The following is a 26,195-nucleotide window of genomic DNA, read 5'->3' as shown; positions in this document are numbered from 1 at the left end:
CTTAAGAGAACAAGGCAAAAATGTCTAAGGAAAAAAAAAGAAAAAGCTAGGGAAAAACTATATTTAAAATTATCATAATTGCATATTTAAAATGATGTTACAAAATTGAATTTGAAGCACTTTTTCGAAGTATATTTCTTTGTTGTTGTTGTTTTATCTATATTTTTGTTTGATTTTCTTGTCTTTTTAAACCAATTTACAGGTATAATAATAATAATAATAATTATTATTATTATTATTATATATTATTATTAGTATTATTAGTATTATTGGGGTAGGACAAAAGTGTAAATTTCAGATATGTAAATAATTATTTGTATTTACTGTTGATTTTGTTTGTTATTCGTCATATGTTATTTTTTCCATGTCCGAAATAAATAAATCAAATCAAATTAAATCTGTTGAAATATCCAAACACGTAATATTAACCCGCAAGTGCTGACTGCAGAATTATTAAATCGATTGTGTTGCAAATCAACTGCTTTGGCCGCATGTATAATGACGTCACATCCGTTTGCGCTTCGTCGACTTGTATGTATATGGATTAGCGTTGAGCTCATGTAGCGGCAGCATAAGAGCCCATCCACATGAGAAGAGAGTCGTGAAATCCGCTCAGGAGGAGCGAAAATGCGGAACCAGGACCAGATGAAGTAACAGTGGAGGTTTCTTAACCAACCCTCACATTTCGACCAGGTCAGTAAAGTCCCGTACCCGGTGTGTGCTCTCCCGTGTTGAATAATGGAGCCATTATATCAAGAAACTCCGTGTAACAGTGTTTTTTAAGAAGAGTTCCCTCGTGCTTCATTCAAACAGCAGGACCTGGTGATGAGAGACACAGCTCTATGACCCTGACAGCCTCAGATCCTCGGTGTCTCAGCTCGTGTTCTTAGACCAGAATGGCTACAAAGAGCCGGTATGTGCTGCAGAGAGTGCTGAGAGGACTCCGAGCTCACAGTGTTTGCTCCCAGAGCTCAGCCTCGACCTCCAGTGAAGGACGCCTGCTGTGGAGACCTGCAGTCAGACACCTGAGCTGCTCTTACTTCCCTCTGTCAGGCTGCTGCTCCAACCACAGGTACTGACAGGAAGGCATCGATCATGTCAATGATTGATAGGTTATAGTTTCCTCACTGACTGTAGCTGACATGTCTTTTGGGCAGTGATGTGTGAAAGTAAAATGACAAGCGGCCCATGTCTGTTATCCAGCAACATTTCTCGGGTGGCCCCCAAAACCATAATTAATTCACAATAAAAGTAAAGTGAGCCACAGTGGGAATTGTTTTGTGCATTTTCGGAATACATAAGGTGCCAGAGTACAAAACAATAGCATCGAAATAGAGTGTGTTGATCTAAAAAAGTACCAGTGGAGGATCCCCCGCATACCCCAACAGAGGTCCTAGCTAAGTCCCTGGTGGTTTTATTTCCAAGTACATTTACACTCACAATGAATTTTATTTGGTGATTTTGGTGCAAAACAATTAACATGAAGAAAGGATAAAAAATATGGTAACTTTAAATAGAATACGATAAAAGTATCAAATGAAAAATAGAATGAAAGAACACAAAATCTACAGAAGGTGCAACGAGAATCAAGAAATCCCAGAAACATATTAATATCATAGAAATGTCCCAACACCCTTGAAATGTCCTAAAATCCTAGAAACGTCCCAAATTCCTAGAAATACCCTTGAATCCTAGAATTGTGCTAAAATCTGTCTGTAGACCAGTAAAAACCAGTCCATTCACACTGATTTTTATTCTTGTGCCTGTGATTCGCCAATATTCTTATCTAATGCAAAAAACTCCACAAACAAACAAACAAAAAATATATAAAATAATCATCATTATCATCACAGCAATTCCAGTTATCATCCAGTCATGATCTTCATTTCCCTCCTCTTCCAGGTCCCAGCAGTTTGTCCTTCAGGAGTCACACCTGTGGAGAACTGAGAACGGATCATGTGGGAGAGAGAGTCACTCTGTGCGGCTGGGTCCAATACCTGAGGTATCACTCTGTCACTGCTGTTTACGACACCCAACTGAAAGTCATCAACAGACAGATTTAAAGCAATGCTAGACATTGGCTGTAAACACTGGTGGCTCCAGACAGCAATGAGAGGTCACAGTTTAACAGCCTTGCTAGCATCTCTGTATGAGCTGTACCTGGACTCAGTCACTAGGGTTCATCCTGTGGTGACCATGAACATCTGTCTGTTTGTTTGTCTGTTTTATTGCAATCCATTTATCCCTCAGGGCCCGCTTTAATATCACACACACTTGCATCGCTCTGTGCACAAAATGCACTGAAATCAAGCTTTTAAAATATCATACGTTATTAGTATTTTCTATGGTCACTAATGCAATACCTAGTGGGAGTTGCGTGTATTTTCTCCATATGCCAAATATGATTTTTTTAAAAAAGGGAATTTAAAAAAAAAAAAATCAAGGCATTGGATTACTTCTGGGTGTCATTCTGGGCTTTTGCCTTGGATTTTTTCATTTTTACTATTTACCACTTGATGACATAATTTTTTACAATATTTGGCAAATGGAAAATACATGCTATTTCCACAAGGTGCACTGTCACAACCAATGTTGATACAAATCATTGACATATCCCAGGCTGTCATCAAAAACAAATCTGCTTTGTATGTAGTATATGATTGATTTTTTTTTCAGCTAAAAACGCAGAGGCATCATGACAAAAACCTGGCATTTAAAGGGTTAAAATTCCTAAAAAAAAAAAAAAAAAAAAAAAAAAGAATATTTAATATTTATGATTAGGACTGATGTTGGTTAAAAGATAACTCAATGAAAGTAGAAATTAATATTAATTAATAATTAATAAATTATTACTTAAATTATTTATTATTTATTATTTCATTTTTTATTTATTATTTATTAATTGTTATTATTTATTAATTAATATTTTTCAAAGCTTGATTCTGAAAAGCGCATTTTGTGCGCAGAGCGATACAAGTGTGTGTAATATCAAGGCGGGCCCTAAAGGGTTAACGTGGAGGTCTTTAGGGATTGAGTCTGTTATGATGCCAGCCTCTAGTGGGCATTAGAGGAACTGCAGTTTTTGGCACTTTGTTTTCCAGCTCTGGAGGTTGCCACTTGCTCAGTCTATGATTTTGCGGGCGTTAACTCACTGCTGGTACATTTGAACTCTTAAAACTTCCTGCAAACTCTAACAAATGTTACTGCCCCCAACAGGCAAGACCTATTCATCATCCTGCGAGATTTTCAGCGGCTTGACTCAAGTTCTAATCCCTCAGGAAGAAGTAAGGATCAAACAATGCAAATACCACAATACAATCACTGTTGCGACCATTTGAGTAGATAACAATTACTTCAGTGTTACCTTTTTTCTGTGTTTTTAAGTCTGCAAGTAATTTGAAAGCAGTGCAGTGTGATCTCACCGTCGAGTCTGTCGTCAAGGTTACAGGAACAGTAAGACGACGACCAGCGGGGCAGGAGAACAAGGTCAGGTGTCTGTTAATAAATCTGTTAGATCATGACTGGCTGTTAAAAGCAGGTCCCCTTATTCATATGGGGACGTTCAGCACTGACTAAACCATGATACTCAGCGGGAAACAAAAGGGTGCATTGAATCTCCAGTTGTGGCTTGATAGAGCAGCTTTCTCTTTGGCCCTGTTTAACTTTTAGGGCAGGCTTTAATATTACACACACTCGTATCGCTCTGCGCACAAAATGCACTTTTCAAAATCAAGCTTTAAAAAATATTACACATTAATATCATTTTCTACTTTTCTTTGAGTTCATTTTTAACCAACATCGGTCCTAATCAGAAGGTATTCCTTAATCCTCTGAATTTTAACCCTTTAAATGCCAGGTTTTTGTCATGACGCCACTATGTTTTTAAATGAGTAGATTATTATATTATATTATATCATATTGTATTATATTATCACAGCCTGGGATATGTCAATGATTTGCAGCAACACTGTTTGTGACAGTGCACCTGGTGGAAATAGCATGTATTTTCTCCATATGCCAAATATGGTAAAAAAATGATCAGGTGGAAAATAATAAAAAATAAAAATTCCAAGGTAAAAAAAACAGAATGACACCCGAAATAAAACAATGCCGTGGGATCAGAAAAAATTGCAGTTTAAATGGCGCATTTTCAAAACAGCTTTGTTTCCACGGAGTATTTTAGACTTATTGTAGGAGCTGAGCTGGAAATTCCAAGATCAAACAAACAAAATACACAATCTTGCCAAAATGTATGCCATATGCATGAGCACAGCCAAAATTATCCAAAAAATGAAGAATAAAAAGAATGTAAAAGCGCCAAACAGTTTCTAGGGGGTTAAACCTGGTATTGACATGCATTGACACGCCTTCTCAGCTGGCATCCTTGCTTATCTGACTCAAATTTTCTGTTGCTGCAGTTACACAGATTAGACGCAACACTCAGTACGTTTACATTATGTTAGGAAAAGTGGAATTATTGTGTTAGTCTGACTAAAACTGAAGTGCTCAGACTAAAATTCTACTAAGTTAAATTTCTCAAAGTTGGACTAATCCAACTAGGTAATGCCGTTGGACCTGAACTTACCTAGGTGCTCTGCACATGCTCCATAGTACCCACGCCGGGCTTTGACCTGGAAGTAAAAAAAAAAACAAGGAAAGAAAACAAAACAAGATGAAGGTAAAAAGTAAAGCATGATGTGTTTAAGAAATATACAGCACCGAAAAGTTTTCCATGTTTTCACTGCTGAACGTGCAGCCTGTACTGCAGAATTTCAAGATATTTTGACAGACTTCTTCTGAACCTTGGAGGTCAGCAGAGCAAATATATGAAGTATTCATGTAGTATCCAGAGTGCTGTCTCCTCATTCTGCTGTGTCCATACCAACAGGCCATGTCAACGGGAGAAGTTGAAGTCCTGGCTGAGAGTGTGGAAGTTTTCAATGTGTGCCGGAGGTTGCCTTTTGAAATTAAAGAATTTGTCAAAGTAAGTATATTATGGACATTCGAGCAAAAGATTCCGATTTGTTATTGTTATCGATCCTGAACGATTGTGTTTTTGCTGTTTGATTGTGCAGAAGTCTGAGTCTTTGCGGATGCAGTACCGCTACCTGGACCTGAGGTCCTCTCAGATGCAGAGGAACCTCAGACTGAGGTCTCAGCTGGTGATGAAGATGAGAGAATACCTCTGTAATGTGCACGGTAGGTAGACCGAGATTCATTCTCTGTCTTCAGATCATCTTTTCCAGAACAGTGGATGACTGGTGATCTGCCCGAGCTGGGAAACACTTTGACACAGAGCCATCATACACAGACTAACCAGCACGTTCACACTCCCAGCATGCTGCCCCTGAAATTGGACAAAATCAAATTTCTTGAAATCAGACACCCAGATGATGCGGCTGGAATTCGAGCTATTCCGCCATGTAAACACCACAGTCGGACTAGAAAATCTGCGCATGCTCCTTGTCGCCACGCCGGCCTCCCTCGGTGGTTAGGGATAGGGACTGTTTGTTATTTATGAGGTAGGAAGGGGTGCTGCAAAAACAGGTCAGGCATAAAAAAAAATGTGAGCACTGAGGAGGGACTTGTGCTTTTAGTTTTGGCTTAGGTGAGGGACATTCAACTTAAAAAACCAACACTGTCATGGAAGCTAAGCAATGTCCTGCTGTGGACTGGGCTGCAGCAAAACATAGTTTAGCCACTTAAAAAAATCAATATCTGTTTAAATGTACACTACAGTTGAATATTTCCACAACAGCTGATGGAGGCAGAGGGGAAGCAGCAGCTCACCTGGAATAAAATGACTGTTTTTCTCAATGGCGTCTGGTGTTTTTGATATAACGGCTTCAAATCCCCGTCGATAAGGACTTTTTTACTGCGAGGTAAAGCACTGAAAATATTCTAAATATTGCATAGGCTACACTTACACTGATAATGCTTCGTTAGGTGGCTTAAAACTAATCAATGAAGGCAGAGTTTGCTCAGCACTGTAGATTTTGTATGAACATGATGCAGCAGTTTTCTACCCCAAAGTTACTGAAAATAAAATCAACAGCTGTGATTGTGATTGGGTCCATATCATAGACTGTACATATAATTTAGGTTTATTGCAAGTAGCTGAAAAAGGCATATCTCCACCAGCCGTGAAGGAGTTGGACATACTTCATTAAATAAATTCTCTCCCAGGGACAAGGACAGTGGTCCATTTTAATGGCCGAAACGGGCTTTAACTGTTGCCCACGTAACAGTGCATGTAAACACACTGACTGAATTGTAGGGAGAGAGTGGTAGAATCCAGGTTCTGAAGCATAACTAAACTTAAGTGTCGCTAACAATCTTTTTTTCTTATTTGTAGGTTTTGTCGATGTGGAAACTCCGTCTTTGTTTAAAAGAACACCAGGGGTAAGATGATCTTTAACACTTAACAGCTACAGAGAATCAAAGTCCCCTTAAAGAGCAGCTAAACCCCTGACTTTTGCCTTGAGTGCCTCCTCCCTCTAATGTGAAAAAAAGTCTCAAAAATGGGCTTGGCTAGGAGCAGGCTAAGACACGCCCAGTCAACTGATTATACCTTCTCTCTATCCACACGTCCTCCCTGCTCCCTGCACACACACAATCAAAATAAAATCAGTTGGCTGTTGAGAGGGCATTGACGGGGGGCTTGGTTTATGACGAAAGCAGGCTCCCGCAACCAGAATCAGCCAATAGCAAAATTTAATTGCAATAGCAGGTATCAATCTTTAGACGGCATTTTCTATGCATATTTATAACACAACGTGTAGAATTTTAATACTTTGTACTCAAATGTCAAGAGTTGAACCTGATTCAATCAACAACTACTAAATACACATATACTCTATATTGCCTTACATCTGAAAAAAGTGGTTTAGGGGTTTAATTACTCTTTAACAATCCTTTGCCAAAGAAACATTCAAATAATTTAAGGACTAATTCCAAGTTGCTGTATCATCAATTTGAGAAAAAAAAACTAGGGAAATGATATAATGTGTTCTTCCCTCAGACTCTGTTCATTGTTTTGTGTTTCAGGGAGCCAAAGAGTTTGTGGTTCCGTCCAGAGAGCCAGGCCGCTTTTACTCTCTGCCTCAGAGTCCACAGCAGTTCAAACAGCTTCTGATGGTGGCTGGTATAGACAGGTGGCTACAGACTTGAAGGGATAGTTCAGATTTGCTGGGTACTTACCCACACTCGGTGTATTACATAGAGTCGATGTCGATTGGCACATCCCCAGTTTGGAGAAGCAGATGGGAGTCTGACAAGGGAGCTAAGTAAAGTACTGCTGTGCCTTTGACTTTGTCCTCCATTGTCACTGTGGCAGGTACTTCCAGATGGCACGGTGCTACAGAGATGAAGGTTCCAAACCAGACCGGCAACCTGAGTTCACCCAGGTAACATGGAGACAGAACGGGAGAAGGACAAAATGCAAATAATACACTCAGCATTTTTTAAAAAATTCCCAGGTTTGATCTTGGCACTATACTGCACTCTGCTGCTGGCTCTTAAATTTTTAGTGTCTGTAGTTGCTGGTAATGGAGCTGAAATATTCAAGTCTAGTAAAGTTAGATAGACATTTGTTCCCATATCGGGAGTGGAAGAGATAAAAGCGACACATCACTAAGTACACTTACATGTAGTACACTACGTTCTACGTTCTTTGATCAGCCTTGTTCATAGTTTCTTGTTCCTTTGTACTTGGTGGCAGTGTTGACTTAAATTTGATAAGTTGGTTTTCAGTCTGTGGTCTCTGTGAGTAATCATCCTCTCATTATCTTTCTCAGGTAGACATAGAAATGTCTTTTGTGGACCAGGCAGGTATCATGTCCCTGGTGGAAGGTTTGTTACAGTACTCCTGGCCTGCAGACAAAGGTCCCCTTGAGGTTCCTTTCCAAACCATGACGTATGAAGAGGCCATGAGGGACTACGGAGTGGACAAGCCTGATACTAGATTCAATATGAAAGTGGGTTGCTGAGCCTTGCTTTTTTTGTTTGCTTCTAAATATCTCCTCGATGACTGAATATCAGAACTGATCCTTTCGCAGGAGAAAATAATTAAAGAGAAACTTCATTATTTTTCCACCTGGACCTCATTTCCTGTGTATTTGTGTCTAGGTGACAAATTGGACCAACAATTTCTTAAATTCGTCCAGTATTGAGAGAGGGCTGCAGCCACAGCAGTGAAACAGGCTGTCATTTAACCCTTATGGACAGTCTTGTGCTATCAATTTACATTCACTAAAATTGGTTTGGTTTTGCCACTGACTGTTTTTGCCGTCAGTAGTATGGAGTCAGAACATTCCTGAACTGGATGGCTACAACTATCTATTTTTTTGTTACCAATTCATCTTTGGATAATTTTTTGGATTTTAGAGTTTTTAGACTGCAGGAGATAAGCAGAAGAGGAGCCCACTTGTAGACAAACAGCTCCATAGCACTACTAGAGATCAAAACTCCACAGGAACCTTTAACCTGCTCTGTAGCAGCCATACAGCATGCCGATCTAACATGATGCTGAAAGATAGATGGCTAACCTATGAAGCTACCTTGATATGTCTGTGGGTCCAGCAGTGTTTCTGGCAAAGCACACGTCTCTGTCTGAATCACTGTCCTTCTTTCTTTCTCTCTGTTCAGTTAATTGACCTCAGTCAGTTTTTCTTATCCACGGAGATTGAATTCCTCAGATCAGCTCTCAGCCAACCAGGAGGCTCGGTTCAGGCCGTCTGTGTCCCCAGTGGAGCGGTAAGAACAAAACCGTTTCCTGTTGAGCGCACGCCATCGGAACAAACTGCGCATACTGTGTGAAGTACGACGCAGAAGTAATGACAACAAAAAGCTGTTACAGATCAAACAGCACTATATTTGATATGTTGCTGGTTTGCGGTCTGCGTTTTGCCGTCCTTTCCTTTATTTGACCTCGTCACTGCTGTCTGTCTCCAATCATCTTCTCTGTTGTGTGACCACAGACACTGTTTTCGGGAAAAGATTTGGAAGAGCTGAAACAAACGGCCAAGACTCAGTTTGGACAGGTAGGTTTTATTTCCTCTTACTTTATGTGAAGTCATTATTATACATCACAGTCTTGATGTTTGGTACAAATAATTAAAATGGTGAGACTGGATACAGGAAATAAAATGATGAAATGGGAAATAAGTGACAAATGTGAAAGAATGAATGGAAATGAGATACTGACATTGTTTTAATTTCACATGGTCTTCGCATCTATAGACTATGTACAACATGTAACGTATATAAAATGTGTTTCTTTATGTGTTTGAGTCTATAAATGCGTAGTATTGCAGTTTACTGTTGTGGCCCTTCAGCAAATATAACTTTGTGAAGCTTACAAGGTTGAAGTGGCTTCAAAGCATTTCTTTGTAATTGAATGTTTATGACCAAATAAACATCCATCAAAGTTAGAGACCATCTTAAAGGAGCAGTGTGTAGGATTTAGAGCAGAGATACGTAACTTGCTTTGCTTGGGGGCCATTTTTGCAAAATGTCAGGAGGCCAGGGGCCAGTTGTAGCAGCATGATTTTAGGACATTTCTAGGATTATAGGATGTTTTTAAGATTTGAGGACACTCAAGGATTTAGGAATGTTTCAAGGATTTTAGATCCGATCAGATTTTAAGAAATTTATAGGACTTTAGGATGTTTGTAGGATTTGGGGATGCCACTGGGATTTTAGGATGCATCTAGAATTTCAGAACATTTCTGGCATTTCAGGAAATTTTGGGACATTTCTAAGGATTCAGGACATTATTAGGACTTAAAGGCATTTCTAGGATTTGAGGACATTTCTCAGATTTTAGGGCATTTCTAGGATTTGAGGATGTTTCTAGGATTACAGGACATTTTTAGGATGAACAATGAACATTTTGATGCTGTTTTATGCAGTTTGGCACCCTTTGCATACTTAAAGTACAAAAACAACTCCAAAACAACTGTTTTACTGGTGAATAATCATCTGACAAAAAGAATCAGTATTAATTGTCATTTTTTTCGTGATGTGTCTATGTTTTGTCCCAAGGAGCTCAGCGTGGTGCAGGTCAAAGCAGACGGGACACTGAAGTCTCCCCTGAAGAAGCTGCTGTCTGTCTCAGCCACAGAGGAGCTGCTGCAGAGGACTGCAGCCAATCCAGGAGACCTGCTGCTGCTGGCTGCTGGCTCCCTCCACTCTGTGGTGAGACACTCACGGACGTCACACTCAGATTATGTTAGAGTGATGAAGGGGAAAAGTTGTACATCATTGCAAGGAAATACAAAACCATACATAAGCTAAATATGTGTTAATTCCTCCTGTCTTGTCTCTCTGTCCGCTCTCAGCGTCCGTTGCTAGGTAATCTTCGCCTGAAGTGTGTGGAGCTCCTGGCGTCTCGTGGCGTGTCAGTCTGCGACCCCTCAGCCTTCCACTTCCTGTGGGTTGTGGACTTCCCTCTCTTCTTGCCTAAAGAAGAGGAGCCTGAGCAGCTGGAGTCAGCCCATCATCCATTTACTGCGCCGCTGCCAGAGGACGCACACTTACTCTACACAGAGCCACACAAGGTAGTCACAAAGACTTACTCCAAATTTCTTCATCTATGTGTCTGTTTTAATTCATTTTTGGATCTCTTTAAATTATCATTTGTCGTATAGGCTGCATGAGTTCTTATGGGTTGTATGCTGTCACTCGTAGGTCCGTGGTCAGCACTATGACCTGGTGTTGAATGGCTGTGAGATTGGAGGAGGCTCCATCCGCATCCACAAGGCCTCAGAGCAGCTTCACGTGCTGAAGAGTATCCTCAAGGTCCCTCACTGTATATCTCGGCAGATTTCAGCCGACCTTTGGAACTGGGTTGAATCAATCACTGGTCCTAACTGTTTTCGACTTGTGTCTTTTGTAGGAGGACCCCAGTCTTCTCTCTCACCTGCTAGAGGCTCTGGACTCGGGAGCACCACCACATGGAGGCATTGCTCTGGGTAAGGTTAACCTTTTAACGCCTGGATCGACGTCTGTGTTCTTGTGCTGCATCCAGGCGCCTTTTACAAGCATTTAGACCACTAAAACCTGAGGAAATTGGTTTAATTTCTCTCAGAAACATGGGAAAAACATAATGAGGCACTTTGCAAGAAATGTCCCGCAATTGCAGAAAGGAAATTTACTAAAATGTGATGTAAAAATGAAAATTAGCTGTGGTGTTTTATTAGATATTATCAAAAACAATAGAAAATGTCAAGAAAACTAAATTTATAATTTTCTTAATTATACATTTAAAATGATCTTACAAATGTTTTTACTTGAGCTTATTTTCTTGTTTTTTTTCCCTTTTTGTTTGTTTTTTTATTTACTTTTCTATGCTTATTTTCGGACAATTTTTGGGTCATTTCTTGTTAAGTTGATTGTTGCCCTCCAATATTTTAGAAAGAAATCAAGCAAATTTGCTCAGGTTTCACAGGTTAACTCATCAGTTGACCAGAGCAGGCTTTAACTGTAAACAAACTAGTTTAGCACAGAAAAGACCCATAAAAGTGTATTTTTACACATTTGATCTAATTTTTTTGCCTCTATGCTGGCGCTAGCCAAGGCCAGAGGCATTATGTTTTCCAGTTGTCCTTCTCTCCCAAACTTGTGAACATATCTCAAGAACACCTTGAGTTGGGTTTTTTCATATTTGGCTCAAATGTTAACTAAGACTCAAAGCTCTTGAGCTCTCAAGATTTTGGTGGTCAAAGGTCGAGGTCTCTGTGTCCTCATAAAACATGTTTTTGGCTATAGCTCAAGAATTTGTGCACTACATTGACACACAAATGTCTAATAGCATATGATGATGAAGTGATGAAATTTTATATAGAAGAGGTCAAAGGTCAACTTTGACATTTGTTCTGAATTGGTGACACTAATCTTGAAATTGGTCCCAAAGCTGACCCCTGAGGAACACCGTACCTGGAAGAGGCAAGTGAAGAGACATAGTTGCTAACAAAGGACCTTCTGTTCGACAGATATGATGAAAACGACATTAGGGTTAAAGAGGCAGTGGTGCACTGAGCAGAGATATGAAATAATAAATGTGATATTTAACACCACTTCTAAAAATGTGCTAAAATGTGAAAATGGTTGTATATCTATTTGGTCATCTTATCACTTCACTTTGCTTTTTTTAGGTTTGGACCGGCTTGTGTCAATCATGGTCGGGGCTCCGAGCATCCGTGATGTCATTGCCTTCCCTAAGTCATTCCGGGGTCACGACCTCATGAGCTGCGCCCCTGACTTTGTTTCTGAGGAGGAGCTGAAGACTTACCACATCTCTGTCAAATGGCCCACAGAGCAAGGAGGAGGAGGAAGAGAGGGGAAGTGAGGAGGTAAAGGAGGACGGGCTGATGTCTTAACGGACCTTGATAACACACCCAACAGAGGAGTGTGAGGACAAGGAGACAGAGATGACAACCAGCAGGCGGTGCAGATACTGTAGCCTGTGGAGACCTCCGCCAGCTGGCCGGCAAATAAGAGGAGGAGGAGGAGAGAAAATGTGGAGGAGGTGATGCTGTGGATGCGTCTCAGCACTGTTACTTTGGAGTGGAAGAGAAAAAGGGAATCTAATCAGCTAAAACATACATAATGGAAATCTGAAATACATGAAACTGACATAAAAACAGCTGAGTTTAAATTGATATGTTGGTTTATAGACACTGAACCTCTTTGAGGGTGGTGCAGTACTCTCAGACCGTTGTCTTCTTTAATCTTTCTTTAACCCTTTGAAACCTGAAGCAAAATCAATTTACTGGCACTGCCTTCAAATGTCTTTCACAAGTATGAAAAGCTTTGAACCTTGAGCAAATTGGTGAGAAATGTTCCACAAATTGCAAGAAATTCATAGATTTAGAAAATTATTTTGAAAAAGCTAGGAGATGTTTGGGTAAACAAAACAAAAAAAAAAAAAAAAGCTAGGAAAAACATATATAATTAGCATTATGTTACAGAATCATTAAAAAAAAACTTAAGCAGTTTTTCAAAGGTAATTCGTTTGACTTTCTTTTAAAACTTTCTTTTGTGATTGTGATTTTTTTTTTAATACAAATTTTCAGGTCATTTTCTGCTAGAGTGTGCGCCCCATATGCCGAGGCCTTTGCAGCGGCCCGGGTTCAATTCCAGCCTGTGGCCCCTGCTGCATGTCATTCTCCCTCTCTCTCCCACATTTCCTGTCATTCTACAACTGCCCTATCAATAAAGGGGAAAAATCCCCCAAAAATAATCTTTAAAAATAAACATAATAATTATATTTTCAGTTAATTTTTTTTTTTTTGTTTTTTTTTGTTTTTTTTAATATTTTTTGCATTTTTTAAGGTAATTTTCTCTTGTTGCTCATTGTATTTTTTCCCATGTTTTTGAACAAAATCAAACCAATTTGCTCATGTCTCGAGGGGTTAATAAGTTTTTGTCATAAATGATAAACAATATCTCCAAATCAAACTTGATGATCTTTCAGTTACTGGTAGCTCCACTGATTCCAAAGAGATGCTCATTTTGTACTGGTTTCTGTCTAATGCTAGTCCAGATGTTTCAGATTGTGCGCCACCTTGGTAATAATAAAACTCAACCTGTAATCATGAAATCCACAGTCCTTGTTCTGAGTAAAAAATGATGAGCTCAAGCTATAAAGTAAAGGATCATGACATCAGTGGTAGTGAGCAGCGCAAAGTATTGTGAAAAGCTTTTTTTTGTTTGTTTTCTGGCTGAATTATGTGGAGGGATAGTAACACAAAGAGGAAGTAATTTACTAAATACGAAATAACTTTGCAATACCAATGCATTGCTGTTAAGAAGGAAATTCTTTGAGGCTATTAGGAACAGTGACATATTTTATATCATAGAAGAAAACAGCTTCTTCAGCTTGTGTTAAACACAGACCTTATCCAATCAACACACACACACACACACACACACACACTTAAATTTAAATATTGAAATTACGTTACAGAATTATTTAATTTTTAAGCATGTTTACTACGTCTTTTTTTTTTTTTTAAACTTTCTTTGTTTTTTTAAACAAAATTTCAGGTAATGTTCCTGTACTGTTTAAAAAACCCAAACTAATTTCTTGCTTATTTTTTGGTCACTTATTTTATTGCACATTGCCTTCTTTCCAAGTTTTTTAAAGAAATCATGCCAATTAATAACTTTTTTTCCTCATAATATGACGACTTTTTTCTCTCGAAATAACGACGTAATTCTCGTAATATTATGACTTTATTCTCAAATGTTAACATGTTTATTCTTTAACATATACCTCCCCTTTGTTCTTATTTAATTCGCCTATTCGTCGTAAATACGATTGATAAGTTTTTTAAAAATGGCAAACCCAACACGATGACGACAGCAGCGGTAACCCGGAAGAGAAGCGGTCAGCCTGTGACCTCTCGGCTGTGTACGTACCGCTGAGGGAAGATGACTGAACAGAGGTGTGATTGTTCCGCTTTGCTTTCGACATCAGAGAGCTCTTGGCTCGCCTCAGCGAGTTAACGGCGACAAGAAGGACCGCCGTCGAGCCGTACAGCTAACGGAATGCCGTTACACAGACGACAGTCGGTTATTTGGTAAATTTCGTCTGACAGACGTCGGGTGATGCTAAACGGCTCTTCAACTATTAGACATTACCGTTAGCTCGTGCTCCGGGCTCGTGGACAGCTTCGGTTCCGTTCGGCTGTTTGCTTCATGACAGTTTACGTATTTATCGGAAAACTAAAGGCCAGGTGTGCAGCAGCCGGTTAGCGGTAGCAGCTTTATCCGGACCCTCCGGTTGACAGCCACGTCACCTAGCTTAACGCTAACGGCTGTTACACAGGGAGCCTCTGCTCTCGCTTTGTTATTTATATTTTCTCATATAAACATAAAGGCTATACTTCTGGGACAATGGCACCTATGGGTATCCGACTGTCACCGCTCGGTGTGGCGGTTTTCTGCCTCCTTGGAGTCGGTGTCATTTACCACCTGTATGCCGGGGTCATCTCCAACCGCCTGGCTGCTTTCAGGTCAGACTCATTTCCATTCATGATGATAACACATGAATTTATCTCTCACTGTAGCTGCACTAAGTGTATCTGCAAATACAGGGCTTGACTTGTTACTGTTTAACCCTTTGGAACTTGAGAAAATTGGCTCGATGTCTTTCAAAAACATAGAAAAAGGCAAGCAAGCAACTTAAGAAGATATGAACAAAAATTAGCCAAAAAAAGATAAAAAGTCTAAGAAAATTACCCCCAAATTGGAGAGAAAAACAAAAGACAAAAAAATAAACCCAAACAAATAAACAAAACCACAAAAAAACGACATGGCCTGAAAAAAGTGATCAAAAATAATAATATTTATGTAAAATGTAAAACAAAAACTTAAACCAAGTGAACCAGGTTATTATTGGTCAAAATGTTCAAAATTAGGTGCGGGAACAAGAACAGAACCATGTTGGTGGAAAACAGGTATCAGTGCTGTTTTGAGGCTTACATTCTGGTTTTGTCCCATTTGTCTCTGCAGACAGAGGAAGACAGTGGATCTGAGGGAGCTGCTAGCTGTCTCAGTGGAGGCTGCAGTACTCGGAGGCACAGAGGTAAAACATTGCTTTTGTTCTTCCACAGTTCAGTGAACAAATATTAAGTAAGCTATTATGCTAATGGTATTTAATAAGAACAAGTATCATGTAATTCACTATTAGTAGCTTGTAATATTTTCCTCGTTTGAATTTGAGCTGGAGGTAATACATTTCCTGAGAGTAGCCATGAGTTTAAAAGCACAAGGACAAGAGACAGATTTCAAGACCAAGAAGGAAAAAAAGCTTTAAAGGCTCATTTGGCTGCTTGTGAGAGGGTGACATACTTTATATTGAACAAACTCGATCAGTACTTGTTTATATGGGGCCCTTTGGCTGGCTGGCTACATGCAACTTAGGGTTTTTTTTTATTCCTTTAGTTGTATTTGTTCCTTGTTTTTTTTCTTTTCTTTTTAGTTTATTTTTTAATTTTCTAATTATTTCATATTTTTTCTCTCTATCTCTACTATCTCTATCTCTGCATACATGATATTAAATTATGGTGGATTTTTGATTTGCTGTTGTCTAAACTCAATAAAAAGAAAGATATGCATTAGAAAATGGATCTTTAAAAATAGTTTTTAAAAATCATATTTTATCGAATGTTGTTGGAACATTATGAAAGTGATTGGATATTCATTGCTTCCAATTTCAAACATTCTGGCTTGAGGCAAAGCAAGGCACGGCAAGTTTATTTATATCTTACATTTCAGCAACAAGGCAAATTCAAAGTGCTCTACATAAAACTTAAAAAACACTGAGGCAAAGTGCAGAAGAAATTCATTCTTGATTCAGAGAAGAACAGATTTTCAGTAGACTTGCAGTTTTCAGGGAGTTTGTTTCAGATATGTGTTACATAGATAAAAACTGACCGCTGTGAGATTATGATCTTGATAACAGAGTGGAGGCAATATTCACTGAGCTCTTATCACCTCGAACAGACTCACAGACAGAGTGCTGGAGTAGTAAGCAGTATTTTTTCAAGATGTTCTTTAGGATCACTCTCATGGTTAGAATACTTTCACATTTTTAGGATTTTCCAGGGCACATTGAAAGTGAGTAACTGCATTGCATTAGTTCATTATTGGATGAAAAACAAACATGTTTATTCAAAAGTTTAGTTTCTATTAGTTCAAAAGTTTACTTTCTATTTAAGCAACAGTTGACTTATTTTTTAAACATGAATTATTATGTGGTCCTTTTGAAATTTACTCTGCAAACATAAAATATACTTGCATTTGGAGCTTAACAGGTGTTGATATCAGACCCTGCTGACAGTATTTACCATGATTTCAAAGCACTGTAATCACACATGGTTATCATGATAATTAAAATTTAAATGGTATTACTATCTTATCGTTATCGTTATAACTGGTAACTGTTAACATGCCTAGGGAGCTGTGTCCATGTGCTTGTGCCAAAATAGTCATGTATTACAAATTCAATAATATCACGATAATATCGATAATCGTGGTAATTTTGTCTCAGTAATTGTGATATGACAACTTCATATTGTTACATCTCAACGGCTCCCACAGTGGGAGCTACAGGCTACAACAAAGCTAAAAACGTGATGCCAGTGACATTTTTCAAAACAACTTGGCAGGTCAGGGCTTCAGGACACTTTGATTACTTCAGATGAGCAGTATGGAGACATTTTGTGGTTTTGTTATGTTTTTTTTTTTTTTTTTAACATTTGAATCCTGGTCACTATTTGGTTCAGTTGTTTGAGAGATGAGTGCAACATCTTTTCCCCGTGAACCTCCGGCAGTGATTTGTGGACTATAAAACTTCATTCAACTTTCCATCAGCATGAGGGGGGAGTAGATAAGGACTTGACAAGGACTTGCAAAGCATTAAATGCAACATTCTTGAACCAGTACTACATGATGTCTACATTGAAGTGGTAACATTTACCATGATTTTGAGTACAGTTATAACAAAAAAACACAGGCGTACTTTTATGAACATCCAGGCCCTTTAAACTGTATCAACATGTGGGATTTGAGTTTTTTGGGTTTTTTTTCCCTCCGTAGGTGAAGAAGGTCCGCGATGAAAATAGCCTGAAGGAGAAGTCAAAGGGCAAGACGAGGGAGGGAGCCAGTGAGTTTCTGACCATGGGTGACGTGCAGTCTCATAGAAAGATGTACAACCTCTTAAGCAACACCTTCCCTGATGTCACGGTGAGCACTAACCACTGGAGCTGTTGCGCAGGTTTCTTTAAATCTGCACATTGCACCAGTACTCTTGCTTCCTTCAGTCATTGCTCGTCTACTGTGGCAACTCCGGTCATGTTAGATAATGCTGGTATTTGCAATTTAGATCTCAGTCAAGACCAGTTTCACCAGTCGAGACTGTTAAACCACAAACTGGAAACTGTCATGAACTGGCAACAAAGCTAGGAACCACAATGTGATGTTTTGAAGTGGACCTTTCTTCATTCCTGTATTTGCTTCAGTTAGATTCGAGTCAGACAGGAAATACCGCAAAGCCTATTTATTGGAAGTCTTCACATACTGTTGAAAGGTAACCTTTTGAAACCCGAGCAAATTAGTTTGACTTCTTTCAAAAAAAGATGGGAAGAATGCAGCGAGCAACTTGAAAAAGGCATGCCCCAAAAACTTAATAAAAGAATTACAGGAACATTATCTGATAATGAGCAAAAACAAAAGAAAAAAAAAACAAGATGACCTAAAAACAAGTGCTGAAATTAGAAAAAAAAACATATTTATTTTATATAATTTTTTGTAAGATCATTTTAGATTTAAAAATATTCTAGTTATCGTTTAGTTTTCTGGACATTTTTCATATTTTTTATATATTTTTCAAATAATCCTCTCCTCTTTTTAAAAACTAATTTTAAGTAATTTCTTGAACTTTGGTGAACATTTCTTACAAAGTTGGTCATTGCCCTTTTCCCCCCATCTTTTAGAAAGAACCAATTTTCTGAGGTTTCGAATGGTTAAACAGCATGTGAGGCATCTGAACGCAGCACAAGAAAACTGATACCGGTTTCAGAGGGTTAAATATCCACCAAAGGCACAGGACCAATGCTTCTGCCTGCACGTGTCCTCAGGTGAACAGCGAGGAACATGACAACATGGTGGATAAGACTGCAGCCTGGAGCCGAGTCATTCCAGCCGACATACTCAACAAGGTCGAGGCAGGCAAGGAGGTTCCTGCTGAGAGCGTCACCGTGTGGATCGATCCTCTAGATGCTACACAGGAGTATACAGGTGTGTGTATGACACTGAAGTGAGGTCGCTTAATTTTCATCATCATTTTATTGATTTATTTATTTAACCAGGTTGGTCCCATTGAGATTAAGTATCTCTTTTCCAAGGGAGACCTGGCTGAGACAGTCAACAGTGTAAACACAAAGTTGCAGGCAGAGACACAAAAGAAGACAAAATGCAGTTTTCAAGCACTAAAATTGCATTAAAATAGAACTATCTGGGTCAAAAGACAACTTTCTGGGAGTCAGTTGTACAATCAGGCAGGCTAAAAACATCGGCATTCAATAGAATCTGCTTCTGGGTCTTTCATTTTAGATTTAAAAACATTCAAAGACACCAGCTTCCTGAGTTTCAAGTCCTTCTGCAACAAATCCCAGGCTGATGGTGCACAATACCCAAAAACCCTTTTCCCAATGCCTGTCCGAGCGTTTAGGACAGAGAGCATAAAGAGGTCTTGAGAAAGCAATGAATACTGTCTGGCACTTTTCTCTGTGATAAAAGACTCATTAGACAATAATATGTCCACCTGTCAATGAGCTAGAGCGCTGAATCTCTGCATAAACCTGATTGGGCCTGACCCGACCTGCCGGGTTTGCACTGACTTAAAATTAGGTTGTAGTCTCGCTGATTTAATATTTATTTATTATTTTTAAATGAAAATGTTGACAAAAACTGTTTAAAAAAAAAGACCTCAAGAATGCGCTAAAAAATTAAAAACATCTTTTTCCTGTAACATAATTTCAAATAATTAACAGAATTATAAATATTGTTTTCTGGACATTTCTCCTTTGTTGTTTGATAATGTCCAATAACAATAAACAATAGATATGCTTTTGAAAGGCGTCTGAATGAAGCACGAGAAAAACTGATGTCGATGCAGGTGTAAAACATGCTGAATCACACACAAAAACAGCCAACAAGGATCCACTAGTAGCAACAGTGCAGGACACAATGTAAAAACCAGGGTGCCAAACTTTATGTTAGAGAAACTCACTGTTATTTGCTCTAAGGGTGTGGGAGAGTTCGCTAATTAATGTTTACCTATTGAATCCCCAGCGGGTCCAGGAAGTAATTGTTCTTTCAAACAGCAGTTAAATGTTTATTTGTGATCATTAACAACATAAAGGTTTACCGGACACAAGTATGCAGAGATAGGAATTTCCACTGACACTTGTCTCTGTATCTTCTCTGGTCTCCTCTATTCATCCTTTATTTTCCCTGTTCCCACCCATATCTATTTTCATCTCTCTTCTCTCCCTCTCCCTTTATCCTCTCTCCTATCTCTGTCCTTCTTTCTCCTGATCTCTGTCCTCCCTGTTTATCCTTCTCTCCACAGAGAATCTGGTGAAGTATGTGACCACGATGGTCTGCGTGGCTGTAGATGGTAAACCAGTGGTCGGGGTCATACACCAGCCATTCACTGGCTTCACTGGTAAGTGTGCCGGTGCAACAAGTTGCCTCCATGTTTCAGATTCCACAATTGGACATTTTTATTGATATAAATACATTTTTCTTTCTTTTGTGGTGATCAGTAAACTTCAGGTTGCCCTTTTATTTTGGAATAAGGGAGTCCTCCTACCATGCCATTTAGGAGAAGAACCTGTAAAATTATCTTTCTCAGACTTTAAAAGTAAAGGATTTAACCCTCCATTCTTTGTCTCTCTGCCTCCCTCTTGTCTCTCCCTCAGCCTGGGCAATTGTGGGTCAGGGCTCAAACATGCGTCCCCGCTCGTCCTACAGTGTCAACCCTCCCAAGGTCATTGTGTCACGCTCCCACTCTGGAAAAGTTAAAAGTTTTGTTCAGGACGCTTTTGGAAACAACACAACAATCATAGGAGCAGGTGGAGCAGGTGAGAACTCTTTCACATTTATAAATTACATTTAAATGTACTCAGGGTTCATAGCGTCATAGCAATTTTCAACTAAATACACCCTGAAAGTTTTATAAAAGTCAAGGAATTTTGTTTCACAAACCTGCATATTAAAACATTATGTGTTGAAGGACTGTTGGAAATGTGAAAAACCAAAGATAACTTGTGTTTTTACAGTTTCTAGCTTTGATAAAAGGTGTAATTTTTGGTGATTTAAAAAAACCCTTCCAAATCAGGGAGCCCATGGGTTTGGAAAGATATTTTATTTTATTTTATTTTTATTTTTTTGGTAAATCTTTGGAAACCTAAGCAAATTGGTTTTTATTTCTTTTAAAAACACAGGGGGAAGGCAACAAGCCAAAAAAAAGTGAGAAGAGTAAAAACGTTACAAGAAAATCACCTGAAAATAATAATTTAAAAAAAACCCAAATAGTTCACCCAGAAAAATTGCTGAAAATAAAAGTGTTTACTTTATATATTTTATTATTTTGTTACATAACTTTAAATCTAAAATAACTGTAAATATAGTTCTGGAGATGTATATACAGTATATATATATATGAATGTTATTGCATTTTTCTGTAATTTGCTCAATTTTCAAAGGGTCAAAAACTTAAAAGCACGTAAAGCGTCCGAATGAGGGGAAAAAAATGATGTTGATCCAGGAACCAATAAGGAGTACTGATGGTTGTTTCAGAGAATGAATGGTCCTTAAATTTGCCTCAAAGTCATGGAAATTTATAAATAAAAATGTGTATGAACCCTGAGTATTGCACTTGCAGATGAAGCTCAAAAGCTGTATCTGCAACGACAATTTCGGTAATGATTTGCAAAATATAATCTTAATTTGTGGGACCAGAAGTCAGCATCCTGTAGCACTAGTGTGATTAAAAATCATATAGACCATGGTCTCATCCTCTCTCTCTCTCTCTCTCTCTCTCTCTCTCTCTCTCTCTCTCTCAGGATATAAGGTCCTGGCACTTTTGGAGATGCCCTCCAGTGAAACAGCTGCTATGGACCAGGCAGACGTTTACATCCACGTCACCTATATTAAGAAATGGGACATCTGTGCTGGTGCAGCGCTACTGACTGCACTGGGTAATGTAGTATTTTCCATTGTTTTGGATTTCTCTTCATTTTCAGATTTTATTCCGATGTTCCTGTTGATTCGATTATAGGGGCCATTTTAGAGGGCACATTTTTACATAACTACATCTTGAACAAATGTCGGCAAATCCGGACTGGATGTACGTGACATCACGTTTTTCTGACTGACCCTCGCCGTTTTCAACACAGTGAAAAAAACACAAAGCAAAAGCACAAATCTTTCCTGATTAAAACACAGCTGCTTTGACTCTGGCAGAAAATCGTGTGTTCATGTAGGGACCTCACACTCATAGCAGAACCTTTGATCTTTTTTCAGTCTGCTAAATGCGTAGTATATATATTAGTAGTATTTATTTTACCTAGAAAATAAGATATTACACACCTCTCATAATCTACACAGGAGCAGATAAAATACAGCAGGATAACAATTCTGCTTTAAGAGATTAAATACAAAGCACTGTTAAATACAAAGCATCAGCCAATAGCTGATACTGATGTTTTTATTAGGAGAAGTACACTACACAAAAATAAATGACCGCTCGACTGGAAGCATCTTCAGTCGACTGAGGGTCTCTGACCGATGATTCAAGCCTCCGAGATTCAAGGGGTAGCTCTAGTTTTTATATTGTTTTTTTGTTTTTGGTGTTAATTCTCCCTTTGTGCCAGGGAAACAAAGAAATCCACACAAAAAACTGAACTCTTTAAAAATGATGAAGCCCTTCATTACTCCTTCAAATGAGAACGAATTAAATCACACACAATTAATATAACCTTTCATCGGGAAAAAAACTTTTTTGAAAAAAGTAACAACTTCAAAAGTCTGTTTAGTTTATATATATTATGTTATTATATATCATTATTTCCTCTCTTTTACTTATTTTATATAATGCAAAAACATCAACAAACAGCCGTATTTAGTCAAGTTTTCAGCCAAAAACTAAATGGTGAGTGGTCTAGTTCCAAAAATAGAAAATCTTTTTGTGGCTGCAGATGTTTTAACCGTGGCGGGCTGCCACAAATGAATAAATGTGTGGGAAACCCTGTTAAAGAATTTAAAATTTAAGGTGCAAAATGAATGAATGTGTTGTTGGTATTATCTCTGGAGAGGTATTAAGTCATTAAGAAAACCTTTTATCACAAATCACAGAGGGCTTTACAACATACCACATCCCTCTATACTTGGACCCTCACTGCGGATAAGGGGAACCCCCCCCCCCCCCCCCAAAAAAAAAACCTCTTTAATGGGAGGAAAAAATGAGGAGGGATCCCTCCTCCAGGATGGACAGATGTGCAATAGATGTTGTAAAGAACAATAAAATTACAAAAGTATATGCAAAAATGATACATAGGAGAGAGGGAGAGATGCACAGCAACAATAATAACATAAACATAAAAAACAATATCCATAGACATATGAGTAGTGCACTGTACTAATGACATGTAATCACCACGATTGTAGGAGGCCAAATGACAACATTAAAGGGAGAGGACATCGACTACAGTGGAACACCACTCAACAAAGGAGGACTGGTGGCCAGCGTCGGTGTGGACCATAAGGCTGTACTGGAGAGACTACCAAATTGGGATCCTGAAAAGCACTGAGAGACACAAATACAGAGCCATTGCTAGTTTGGTCAGATTGTGTTGAGAGCAACATACAGCAGTATGGAACTGAGAGCAGGCTGCAAACGTTATTTCATCATCGTGGGACACCAAACATCCACCAATGTGATGGATTGGAGTCACCGGCATGGGCCACTGACTGAAACCAACATGGCTACCACGGAAACAACTATTGCTGACACAATGGCTCTGAACGCACACTCCTGTACATGCATACATACAGGGAGAAACGGTACACACTCCTTTTCACAAGCATATACACACAAACAGTGAACACTGGACAGTTGCCCTCCCGAGTCCCTTCAGACACTCTCATGACTCTAATGTGAAATGTTAAAATCTGAGGAGCACAATGCTGAACGTTACCTACTGAGTGACTGATAATGCTTCATAATATTTGCTTCCATCGTCATGACATAAGACTCCTGTGAAAACACATGGAACAACATGTACTCCACATAGGCACGGTGTCATTAAAGTCAGCTTAGGTCAGTTAGTCAAACAAGTTGTCGTGATTTGAGACGGGAAACAATGGGCTACAGTGGCCCTAAACAGCCGCTGTAATATGGAGTTACTGTTCATCAACAGACCCTCTATTCACCAGCACCATCGTACCACAACAATTCACTTCACGCTGTCTTGTTGTCAACGGAGGCAGCACATAAAGCATTTTGTCTTTGGACCGACAGATGAGGTGTCGGCTCCGCTAAAATTCATGGCATGTTGATTTACAGCTCTACTAAAGTCACAGGATTTACGTTTTGTTGGCCTTGCCCACACCGTGGATGCAGGTCTCTCAAACTCTGGGTCGGGAGTTTAGGCTTCGGGGTAGTTGCATTTATTTGATCTTCGCTTTGAAAAATTTAAGAAAACTTGATTTAGATAAAAGAGAAATCCCGGTTCAGTAGTGAATTAATTGTAGACTACATTGTTTTCAAGTCATGGCAAGGCCCAGAAGGGATCAGATTTCCTAAATTACTAATATTGCTAACTATGTTGCAGCCAGAAAGGTGGAAAATCATTTTACATCACAATTAAATCCAGATTAAATGGTCAAAAGGGACATTTGAAGGAAAATTTGTCTATTTTCTCACCTTTTGCTGGGAATGATTTCCGGCTGATTGAGCGTGTTTGCAGGTTTGGGTGTGAGCATGCATGGATTGATTTTCCATATTCTTGGTACATATATATAGAAACATTGCACAGTATGTTAACTGCAAGGTGTGTCTACATAGTTGAGGGGATACTAAGTGTCTGGCAGCCATAGAATATGAAGGAAGTGTTTCTTGAAACTAAAAGGAGCTGTATGCAACATTCACACGCAACATGCAATGAAGTCACGTTACCTCTGTGTGTGTTGCAAGCCGAGCTTCTCTGTTTTTTGTTGTGGTAGAAGGTCCAGTCTTGCATGCACGTTAGTGCAAGTCAGTCTGTGTGTACTGTAAAACTTTATAAAGTGGATTGCAAAAAATTAGTAGATTTAGAAAATGATTTCTAAGATATCCAGGGAACTATAATTACAATTTTCAAAAGTATATATCTAAAATTATTTTTACAGAATTACTATAAACTTAAAGCAGTTTTTTTCCCAGGTAAATTCCTTGTAGCTTTTTTTCTCTCTTCTTTTTTTGTTTTTCTACTCTCCCCTTTTTTTTGTTATTTCTTTTTTTGTTGTTGCTAAATTTAAGGTAATTTTTTTGTACTTTTTAAAAATTTCTTGCTAATTTCTGGGTCATTTACAGGATAAAACATAAAAATGTTACCACCTCTAAATACGTAGGGCTTTGAAATGCAGCCCTGAATCCTGCTGAGGCATGGCGCTTCAAGGAAAGGGCGTTTTTGTAATTTATGGGGTTTTTTTTTTTTGTTTTCTTAAAAAATATCCAGTTGGTTACTGGTTAACGAGTGTCGTCTTTTGAAAGCAAAATTAAACAAAACAGACATCCCTAGTCCCGACCTATGGTGGTGAAATGGTGTCATCGCCAAAGCGTAGTGCCCACCCTCTGGTTCTCCTCTTTTGTTAACACTGTTAGCACTGCTCCCGTTGTTGTCACTGTTAGCTGCTAGGTGTTAACTCAGCCACCTCCATGTTGAGAGCCATGTGCAGACAACCTGAACCATACTGCAAATTATAGAAATGCCCTGAATGTCACATACAGCTCCCTTGATTCTGAGCAGAGCGTCGGTTACAGTAACTTCAAACATGAATGCAATGCTGCAATCTTCCTGAACAGCCTGTAAATACATGTCATGAGTTGGACTGAAGCCTTGAAGCACCTTCAGTGTGTTTCTCCTCACCTCTCCCGCACAAACAGTGTAGGTCGGACTGCTGCAACTCTGTTAATCAACAGGCTACAGGGGGAAAAAAAAGCAGAAAAACCACTGTGATGTGTACAGTCTCATTCAGGACTTCAACACTCACCAGTCTGCATTTTAGGAGAAGAGCATTTGTGTTTCAGGAGTTTTATGTCACCAACAATTAAATGGAAGTTCAGACTCACCTGAGCTGGATCACTACATTTCCGTCTCCCTGTTTACAAGCCATTTCTACCAGTGGATACTGTGCATTATCCAAACTTTCATTGATGCAAAAATGACACCCTGGAACCCGTCATTTTGTTGGAGACTGTACGCTGTGCCAGACATGTGTACATGCATGGTTTTGTATTGTGATTAACCTTTGATCTAACACTTTCCCCCTAGTGGAAATTCCAAAATCAACCCCCGTTTTTTCGGACTACTGTGGGTATTTCTGTACTGTCTGATGTAGGCTCACGTCAGTGTCTT

General features: G+C 38.9%; 2 protein-coding genes across 2 annotated transcripts; both read left to right on the top strand.

Annotated features, from left to right (window-relative positions):
• Positions 1–870: 870 nt before the first annotated feature.
• Positions 871–12,859, top strand: LOC121951499 (aspartate--tRNA ligase, mitochondrial-like). Its single transcript, XM_042497840.1, is given in 19 exon segments — positions 871–1,040; positions 1,042–1,072; positions 1,903–2,002; positions 3,217–3,244; positions 3,246–3,284; positions 3,385–3,486; positions 4,889–4,984; positions 5,076–5,199; positions 6,356–6,402; positions 7,048–7,154; positions 7,337–7,406; positions 7,797–7,976; positions 8,647–8,754; positions 8,979–9,041; positions 10,045–10,197; positions 10,341–10,559; positions 10,690–10,800; positions 10,898–10,973; positions 12,156–12,859. Coding segments are annotated over 19 exon segments (1,992 nt in total). The 5' UTR covers positions 871–896; the 3' UTR covers positions 12,350–12,859.
• A 1,562-nt stretch (positions 12,860–14,421) lies between these two features.
• On the top strand, positions 14,422–24,471 carry bpnt2 (3'(2'), 5'-bisphosphate nucleotidase 2). The gene is made up of 8 exons (XM_042497755.1): positions 14,422–15,020; positions 15,520–15,592; positions 17,608–17,754; positions 18,648–18,807; positions 20,144–20,239; positions 20,496–20,657; positions 21,642–21,776; positions 23,245–24,471. The coding sequence occupies exons 1-8, from the start codon at positions 14,902–14,904 to the stop codon at positions 23,385–23,387; spliced, it is 1,035 nt and encodes a 344-aa protein (XP_042353689.1). The 5' UTR covers positions 14,422–14,901; the 3' UTR covers positions 23,388–24,471.
• The last annotated feature ends 1,724 nt before the right edge of the window (positions 24,472–26,195 follow it).

Source organism: Plectropomus leopardus, chromosome 12 (assembly GCF_008729295.1).
Source record: "Plectropomus leopardus isolate mb chromosome 12, YSFRI_Pleo_2.0, whole genome shotgun sequence".
Taxonomy (NCBI): domain Eukaryota; kingdom Metazoa; phylum Chordata; class Actinopteri; order Perciformes; family Serranidae; genus Plectropomus; species Plectropomus leopardus.
Note: the sequence above shows the minus strand (reverse complement) of the source record. Positions and strands in the feature narration are given on the sequence as shown.